Source organism: Triticum urartu, chromosome 2 (genome assembly GCF_003073215.2).
Source record: "Triticum urartu cultivar G1812 chromosome 2, Tu2.1, whole genome shotgun sequence".
In the NCBI taxonomy this organism is placed as follows: domain Eukaryota; kingdom Viridiplantae; phylum Streptophyta; class Magnoliopsida; order Poales; family Poaceae; genus Triticum; species Triticum urartu.
In genome coordinates this window covers 600,400,957-600,410,673 of record NC_053023.1, presented here as the reverse complement: position 1 = coordinate 600,410,673, position 9,717 = coordinate 600,400,957, and the positions used below count along the sequence as shown (strand labels likewise).

Genomic DNA, 9,717 nt, shown 5'->3' with positions numbered 1-9,717 from the left:
CCTTTGTGCTCCATCTCTCATCGCTTCAAGCTATCTTTGTGTGCGAGAGTGATTTTATGTGTTCTTGATAGAGTCAATTGATGATCTTTGGAGAAGTTCATCCAAGTGATTTTGCTTAGTTTGTTAATTCTTTGAGGGTGTGGACCTTCTAGATGGTTTTGAGTCATTTGAGAGCCTTCAACATGTGAAGGAATGAAAAGTCTGTATAAGTTACAATAATTGCCTTCTTTGTGGAAGATCAACCCCTTGCGAGACTTTGACCTTAGTGGTATCAAGCCATGGTGGAATAGATGGGAATGTATTTTGTGGGCTCTTTGTGGTCTACATTGTCGGGACATTTGTGGTGTTAGGACTTTGTGTCTCAATCTCTCCCAACAAGGAGTGGGATAATGCTAACCATCGGAACATCGGAAAAACATAGATGTGTTAGCAATGCTTGCAATCTCTTTTCCCTAACTCTTACATCCTTGTAAGTTTTCTTATGCATCTGTGCTTTGTTGTAGACTTTCACCTGTATGTGTTCTTAAGGTTCCAAATAGAAAAGACTATACCTTTTCAAAATAAAATTTAGAGTAGACATTTTTTATAGGACTATTCACACCCCCACCTAGTCCATATAACCAGGTCCTACACAAACACTCGGGACCATCCGTGTAGCTTCCCACACGCAAATTTGCGTCTAGACACATGTGTCATTTCCCCTTCACAAGTTACTTCAGAAGAAAACTATATAAGTTGTATCCCTCCTTAGATCTAGTGCGAGACATGACATATAAAACAAAACTTTGATAGAAAGCATGTTTCATGCCTTTCCACTTGCGAGACCAAGGCTTTCCCATGTGGAGATGAACATGTCCTCCTCTTTTGCCACTTATCCAAGTCCTCCATCGATGGACCCGCTACAAGACAAACCTCTGCCCCACCCCTAATTTATTTGGAAGTTATAAGACTACGGTGAAAGGGTTAGGGTGGGTTAACTCCCGCAAAAAAGGTTTTTTCAAGGTATTTTTTTGGATTAGGGTGGGTTAACTCCCCAAAAGGTTTTTTCAAAGTATTTTTTTTATGTAAAGAGATAGAGACACAAGTACAGCAAAATGGTATCTAGTAGCGCTGAATATATCGAACATTTTACTCCTTATATTTTCTGAGACTACATTGCATCCCTATCTTGCACTACCACCCCTCAATCCGTCACATGCATACGTGTTACCGTCACGGCACACCTAAATTTGACACTTTTGAGAATTTGTCACTACTTACATTGAAATTGATTATTTGCCACACCTTACTTTCAAATCTTGATGACGTGTTCTTTCTTCATTTAAACTCATTCTTTTTTTTCTTTGAGGATAAAATGTTAGTAATACATAGGAGCTGCACATTTATGCTTTGTTCACTGAAGAAATGAAAGAGGCGGCGCCCCGTTCTGTCGCTTGTCCCCGTCGCCCAGTGTTGCTGCAGCTCGCGACCCCCACCTCTTACTGCTGCCGCACGCCGCCCATCCAGGTCGCCGGCGTGCTGCTCTTCCGGCGCTCCCCATCCTCTCCTTGCTCAGCCACCGCGGTGCCTCCCCCGACTGGACCTTGGTAGCAGCGACTCCGGCTCCGGCGACCTGCACAGCGCCGCGTCCCAGGGTCCTCGCTGAGTGCAGCGACCAGAGTAGGAGCGACCACCAACTGTCTCAAATGTGTCTCGTGTTCCCGTTCGGCCTCCGTTTCCTACTCGGGTTACAAGTGAGGTCACCCCCCCCGTTCCTATTCGGTTCGGCCTGCGTTGGTTCACCTAGCGCCTATAAGTACAGCCGGGAGCAGCCTTCCGTCGGGGTGTGTGTGTGCCTTGTACCAGATCAGATTACAAGCCAAAAGACCCACCGCCGATGGAGACCAAGATTGTGGTCAGAAATTTGCCGGAGCTGCCGCGAGACGTATTGATGGATATCTTTGCCCTCCTGGAGATCCCGGACCTCAAGCGTGCGGGCTCCGTCTGCTCCTCATGGCGCTCTGTTTATACCAGCCTATGCAGCCAGCTTGAGCTGTACAAACGGCCCCAGACGCCTTGCCTTCTCTACACCTCTGAATCTGCCGCTCACAACGTAGCTTGTCTCTACAGCCTCGCGGAAAAGCGGGTCTACAGTCTAACTCTTCCGGATCCACCCATCCACAGCAAGTATCTGATTGGGTCCTCACACGGCTGGCTGATCACCGCTGACGAGAAATCCGAGCTCCACCTTCTCAATCCGATCACCTGTCAACAGATTGCTCTCCCGTCAGTGATCACCAACGAGAGGGTGAAGCCGGTCTTTGACGATGCAGGCACAATTAAGGAGTATGAATTGTGGGAGCCAAAGTATGACGTTGAGCTAGACTGTGAATTGGATGATCATCATAAGTCAACCCATGCTCTGGACAAGCTTCGCGACTTGTTCTACATCAGGGCATACATATTTGCTAACCCGTCTACACGAAGCTACATTGTGGTTCTCATCCACAGCGAATCACAACTTTCGTTTGCAAGAGTAGGTGATTGTAAGTGGACATTGCTGCCGCGGGGTAATGACTATGAAGACTGCATCTACATGAATGGCCTATTGTATGCCTTCACGAGCTTTGGACAAATCAATACATTTGATCTCCACAGTCCTACCATTACAAGGAATAGAATTATAGGCGACATGAAGACTTATACTCAAGGCCGGCTGTACGTTCTCCAGGCTCCATCCGGTGATCTACTGCAAGTTCACAGGATTTTGGAACTCGAAGATACTGATGATAAGGAGGAGGAGGCCATACTTGTGACTAACAGCATATTGTTATATAAGGTTGATATGGCAGCAAAAGACCTTGTGTTAATAAACGACTTGCACGATCAAGTGCTATTTCTCGGGTGTAACCAGTCGCAATACCGTAGCGCTGACGAATTCCCTCAGCTGAAGCCAAATTGTGTCTATTTCACTGATGATGAGGCATATGTTTGGAAGTATAAGAATTACTGCCGGGATATAGGTGTTATCAACTTGGAAAACAACAAAAGGGAAGAGATTCTACCTCAGCTTTGGTGTAGCTGGCCAAATCCCATATGGGTAACACCGAATCTTGCAAGGATGAACTGGGGTTGTACAAATAGATGACTTATTATAGTTATGTAGCCTGCTTCTAGGATATTAAAAAAATGGTCCACTCGGGTCGTGTTGACCAAGTTTACCAATTTTGTGGGCAGAAGCTACAATAACTTATTATAGCAAATTTTGCTAAATTTGCTAAATTTAAATGTCTTCCTTTTTATGAATTGTTTAGCATGTTTTGTTTTACTAGTATAATAATTGGTACGTGCTATTTGCACATTAATGTTAGACAAGGATATTACTTGTATTGCACATTAATATTAGTCAAGACATAAATTACATGTTAATATTAGGTAGGACATACTTACTTGGTTAATGCTGACATTTATATTAGACAAGGATATTACTTGTATTGCACATTAATATTAGTCAAGATATAAATTACATGTTAATATTAGGTAGGACATACTTACTTGGTTAATGCACACACACACAGCAGTACGAGAGACAAAAGTCTTGTTGGGGGATCAACTAGCACGACAAGCCCCAAAAGCAAAAAACATAAGCTAATCTGGCTCCGGCGGAGGCGGCGGAAGTGACGGCGGGAGCAGCAGAGCAAGTCTTGATGCGGAGGAGCGGAGCGCAACGATCATCCTGTCAATGGAGAGGCGGACCTGGCGCTTGCTAAGCGACCTCTAGAGCTGTAGAAAGCCGCACAGTTTGTATATGGCGTCAGTCACACGAAGCGGGATAATGTGCTCAATCACCAACTTATTAACATTCCATAAAGTCCACAACAGCGACCCTACCAACACCCATAGGGAGGGTCGCTCAGTACTAGAACATGTGAGTGTTGGGGAACGTAGTAATTTTAAAAAAAATTCATACGCACACGCATGATCATGGTGATGCATATGAACGAGAGGGGAGAGTGTTGTTTACGTACCCTCGTAGACTGTAAGCGGAAGCGTTATGACAACGCGGTTGATGTAGTCATACGTCTTCACGATCGACCGATCCTAGTACCGAAAGTACGGCACCTCCGTGATCTGCACACGTTCGGCTCGATGACGTCCCACGAACTCACGATCCAGCAGTGTCGAGGGAGAGCTTCGTCAGCACAACGTCGTGATGATGGTGATGATCATGCTACCGGAACAGGGCTTCGCCTAAGCACCGCTATGATATGACCGAGGTGGATTATGGTGGAGGGGGGCACCACACACGGCTAAGAGCTCAATGATCAACTTGTGTGTCCATGGGGTGCCCCCTCCCCCCGTATATAAAGGGGTGGAGGAGGGGGAGAGGGACGGCCTCCTAGGCGCGCCCAAGGGGGGAGTCCTACTTCCGGTGGGAGTAGGATTCCCCCTTCCCTAGTTGGAGTAGGAGAGGGAAGGAAGGGGGAGAAGGAGAGAAGGAAAGGCCCCCCCTCCATTTCGGATTGGGCTTTGGGGGGGGGCGCCCCCACCTTTGCCGCCTCCTCCTCCTTTCCACTATGGCCCATTAAGGCTCATTGACTCCCCGGGTGGTTCCGGTAACCCCCCGGTACTTTGGTATATGCCCGAACTCCCTCGAAACCTTTCCGATGTCCAAACATAGTCATCCAATATATCGATCTTTATGTCTTGACCATTTCGAAACTCCTCATCATGTCCGTGATCACATCCTGGACTCCGAACTACCTTTGTTACATCAAAACACATAAACTCATAATACCAATCGTCACCGAACGTTAAGCGTGCGGACCCTACGGGTTCGAGAACTATGTAGACATGACCGAGACACGTCTCTGGTCAATAACCAATAGCGGAACCTGGATGTTCATATTGGGTCCCACATATTCTACGAAGATCTTTATCGGTCAAACCGCATAACAACATACGTTGTTCCCTTTGTCATCGGTATGTTACTTGCCCGAGATTCGATCGTCGGTATCTCAATACCTAGTTCAATCTCGTTACCGGCAAGTCTCTTTACTCGTTCCGTAATGCATCATCCTGCAACTAACTCATTAGTCATATTGCTTGCAAGGCTTATATTAATGTGCATTACCAAGAGGGCCCAGAGATACCTCTCCAACAATCGGAGTGACAAATTCTAATCTCAATCTATGCCAACTCAACAAACACCATCGGAGACACATGTAGAGCACTTTATAATCACCCGGTTGTTAGAGTAGTATATATAGCCATGTAGCCTTTTGTCTTTACCCCATTGTATAAGGGGTTTTCTGCATATTTCCTGCACCTATACATGTATATATACCGGCCTATGGCCCCATGGGAATACAAGTTGCATATTCCTAACATGGTATTAGAGCTTAGGTTTTTTTAGCACGCGCAACTCGTGCTTGATCCTCTCCCCGTGCCGCTGTGTTCTTCTTGCCGGCTGTCGCTGTTTCCGTCGCCGCCGCGTTTTCTCTCCCTCCTATCTCGGTCAGTCCGCCTCGTCTGGATCCGATTCGCCCGCCTCGAGCACTCAGATCGAGCCGGCGGACTCCTTCGTGCTGACTACAGATCGAGCCCGAGCGCCGCAGGACTCCTCCGCCCGTTACTGGCGCGATCGAAGGACTTCTCTGTCCGTGCCCCACCGCTGAGATCGAGCCGCTGCAATATGCCGCTGCTTGTCTTGGGAAGGACGTGCGTGGGTGACGCCCGCATCCTCCGGCCGCTGTCTGCCTCCGTCACCGTCCAGCCGCCGTTCGTTTGCCACCGCTGAGATCTGTGCGTGGCCGTTGCCATCTGTTTGAGGCTGCATTGTCAGTTGACCTGGGCGTGGCTGCTATGGGCCACGGTTTTGGTTCGTCCTGCTGGTGGCTGCTTGGCTCCTGTACACCCATTGGCTGGTGTGCACACGCGAGGTGGTTCTGTACTTTTGGTGCGTCAGGCTGATTGTGTTCTAAAAAAAGTGTCGTTGTTCAGCACAATGTCTTTGCATTGCTCCGAGTTGCCTATCGACGGTGTTTCTTATACTGGTCCCGTCGCGCATATGCATCATCTCTCGGTGCTTGGTGCTCGTCCGTTCATGACGTTGTCTTCGTCGACGTCTTCCGCAGATTGTGCTGGTCGTTTTTTTGCGGCTCCTCCTTCGACTTTCGCACATAGTGATTGTTGCTCTACACCGACTCCTTTCGCGACTTTCACCGGATGTGCTGGTGCATATGACTCCATCGACTGTGCCTCGCACACGCGTCTTCCTTTGGCGCTTGGTGCTTGTCTGCGTACAGCCTCGTCTCCCCCACCGGCCTTTGCAGACACTGCGGCCTCGTCTCCTCCACTGGCCTTTGCAGACGCTACTGGTCATGCTACACCGCCACATGTAGCGGCTTCCACAGGCGGTGGTGGCCGCTGCTCTGCGAGTGCTACTACGTCGACTACTTCAGTTGTGTACTTCACTCAGGAGGAGATTGCGCGACTTCGCATGCTGATTGCATCTGACTCACTATTGTCGGGTCCCTCTACGACGACCTCTTCAGTTGAGTCCCTGACCGAGCAAGGGCTTGTGTGACTTCAAGGTCTGTTAGCTCCATCTTCGGGTTCTCCATCGACAGGTTTCGCTGGTTCTGCTACTGACTCTTCTGGCATTGTGAGATCACCTTCTACACAAGCAGGTACATCTCCATGGATTCTTGATACTGGAGCATCTTTTCATATGACTCATGATTCATCTACTCTGTCCTCTGCTCGACCTCTTGATTCTCCTGTTCATGTTCTTACAGCTGATGGTACATCTCTTCCTGTTACTGGTCGAGGCATTCTTACCACTTCATCTTTTCATGTTCCTGATGTTGCTCATGTTCCTCGACTAACCATGTAGCTCATGTCCGGTGGTCAGATTGTTGACTCTGGTTGTCGGGTCATTCTCAACTTTGACTCTTGATCTATTGTAGACCGTCATACTGGTGCTCTTCTTGGTGCTGGCCCCCGGCGCCGTGACTCCCAGGGCCTCTGGGAGCTTGACTAGCTTCATCTTCCCTCCGCTGCTACCACCGCCAGTCACTCCGCCTCTGTTGCCTTGTCTACCAGCTCTTTTCAGCAGTGGCATCATCGCCTTGGTCATTTGTGTGGCTCTCGTCTCTCCTCTTTAGTTCGACGCGGTCTTCTTGGATCCGTTTCCGGTGGTGTGTCTTTAGACTGTCAGGGTTGTTGTCTCGGTAAACAGATCCAGTTACCTTATCCTCATAGCGAGAATGTGTCTCAGCATCCTTTCGACCTTGTTCACTCCAATGTTTGGGGTCCAGCTCCCTTTTCCTGGAAAGGAGGTCATCGCTACTATATTATCTTTATAGACGATTTCTCTCGACACACATGGATATATTTTATGTCTTCTTGTAGTGAGGTCTTGTCTATCTATAAGCATTTTGCTGCCATGGTTCACACTCAGTTTTCTACGCCTATTCGTGTGTTCCGTGCTGACTCTGCTGGAGAGTATATCTCCAAGATGTTGCGTGGGTTTCTTGCCGAGCAGGGTACTCTTGCTCAATTCTCTTGTCCTGGTGCTCATGCTCAGAATGGCGTGGCTGAGCGCAAGCATCGTCACCTTCTTGAGACGGCTCGTGCATTGATGATCGCCGCCTCTCTTCCACCTCACTTTTGGGCTGAGGATGTCTCCACTTCCACCTATCTCATCAACCTTCAGCCGTCCACTGCTCTGCAGGGTGGTGTTCCTTTTGAACGTCTCTTTGATCGTTCTTCTGATTACTCGACGCTGCGTATGTTTGGTTGTGTTTGCTATGTTCTTCTAGCCCCTCGTGAACGCACCAAACTGTCCGCTCAGTCTGTTGAGTGTGTCTTCTTAGGCTATAGTGATGAGCATAAGGGCTATCGTTGTTGGGATCCTATCGGTCGTCGGATGCATATTTCTCGGGATGTGACTTTTGATGAGTCTCGTCCCTTCTATCCGCGCCCATCTTCCTTGACCTTTTCAGTGGAGGATATATCTTTCCTCACTTTTCCCGACACAACTATCACTCCCCCTCAGCCCTTGTCTACCTGTAGTGCTACCCCTGCTTCTCCGCCTATCATAGATTCGCCCTCACCATCGCCCATGGTTTCCTCACCTCGCATGTCACCGGATTCTCCACCTTCATCCCCGGTGACTTCTTCATCTCCATCCCCTGAGTCTACCTTGGAGATTCCTCCTCGTATTTTTCCATCTTTTCATCAGTATTATACTCGTCGTTCGCGTCCTGTGGATGCGTCTACTGACGCGTCTACTGATGTGCCATCTTCCTCCTCTCAGCCTACTTATGGCCTACGTCCTCGTCCGCTTCCGCCTGTTGATCATCTTAGTTTTCCAAGCGCTGGTGCTGCTGTTCTCGAGCCGACTACTTATCGTCAAGCTGTTGTTCATCCTGAATGGCAGTTTGCGATGGCAGAGGAGCTTGCTGCTCTTGAGCGCACCGGCACGTGGGACCTTGTTTCTCTTCCTCCTGGTGTTCGTCCAATCACTTGTAAGTGGGTCTACAAGGTTAACACTCGCTCCAATGGATCTCTTGAGCGCTACAAAGCTCGCCTTGTGGCTTGTGGCTTTCAGGAGGAGCATGGTCGTGATTACGACGAGACTTTTGCTCATGTGGCCCATATGACCACTATTCGCACACTTCTTGTCGTGGCCTCTGTTCGTCATTGGTCTGTGTCTCAGCTTGATGTTAAGAATGCCTTTCTTAGTGGTGAGCTACGTGAGGAGGTTTTCATGCAGCCTCCACCTGGGTATTCAGTTCCTGATGGCATGGTCTGCCGTCTTCGTCGCTCTCTCTATGGCCTTAAGCAAGCCCCTCGCGCCTGGTTTGAGCGTTTTGCCTTTGTGGTGACTGCCGCTGGGTTTTCAGCGAGTGCTCATGATCCAACGCTGTTTGTCCACCTTTCAGCTCGTGGTCGGACTCTTCTTCTTCTCTATGTCGATGACATGATCATCACTGGTGACGACCCTGAGTATATTGCCTTTGTGAAGGCCCGTCTTAGTGAGCAGTTTCTTATGTCTGATCTTGGCCCTCTTCGATACTTTCTTGGGATAGAAGTCTCATCTACCTCTGATGGCTTTTTTATTTCCCAGGAAAAGTATATACATGATCTTCTAGCTCGTGTTGCGCTTACTGACGAGCGCATTGTTGAGACTCCCATGGAGCTCAATGTTCACCTCCGTGATACTGATGGTGACCCCTTGTCTAATCCGACGCGTTATCATCATCTCGTTGGGAGTCTTGTCTATCTAGATGTCACTCGTCCGGATATCTCTTATCCAGTCCATATTTTGAGTCAGTTTGTCTCTGCTCCCACTTCAGTCCACTACAGTCACCTTCTTCGTGTTCTCCGATATCTTCGTGGCACGATCTCTCTCCATTTGTTCTTTCCTCGCTCCAGTTCATTACAGCTTCAGGCCTTTTCGGATGCTACGTGGGCTAGTGATCCCTCGGATCGCCGTTCACTTTCTGCTCACTGTGTTTTCCTTGGTGGTTCTCTCATTGCCTGGAAGACGAAGAAATAGACCGCAGTTTCCCGTTCGAGTGCAGAGGCTGAGTTGCGAGCTATGGCTCTTTTGACAGCAGAGGTGACTTGGTTACGGTGGTTACGTTGTGACGTTTGGTAGCACACAAAGTGTTCCTCCGGTATTCGGGAGTTGCATGATCTCATAGTCATAGGAGAATGTATAAGTTA

At 48.6% G+C, this 9,717-nt stretch overlaps 1 protein-coding gene across 1 annotated transcript; it reads left to right on the top strand.

Moving 5' to 3' along the window:
* The first annotated feature begins 1,876 nt into the window (after nucleotides 1-1,876).
* On the top strand, nucleotides 1,877-8,873 carry LOC125537464 (F-box protein At5g25290-like). The gene is made up of 7 exons (XM_048700785.1): nucleotides 1,877-3,110; nucleotides 6,612-6,671; nucleotides 6,780-6,856; nucleotides 6,951-7,115; nucleotides 7,571-7,786; nucleotides 8,426-8,513; nucleotides 8,731-8,873. Exons 1-7 carry the CDS (start codon nucleotides 1,877-1,879, stop codon nucleotides 8,871-8,873), a joined length of 1,983 nt encoding a protein of 660 aa, XP_048556742.1.
* The last annotated feature ends 844 nt before the right edge of the window (nucleotides 8,874-9,717 follow it).

Coding starts and splice junctions, on each gene's coding strand:
- LOC125537464 (XM_048700785.1), top strand. CDS start 1,877: ATGGAGACCAAGATTGTGGTCAGAAATTTGCCGGAGCTGCCGCGAGAC. Junction 3,111..6,611: donor TCTTGCAAGGATGAACTGGG/GTTGTACAAATA, acceptor CTCCATCGACAG/GTTTCGCTGGTTCTGCTACT. Junction 7,787..8,425: donor CGCTGCGTATGTTTGGTTGT/GTTTGCTATGTT, acceptor CCTGAATGGCAG/TTTGCGATGGCAGAGGAGCT.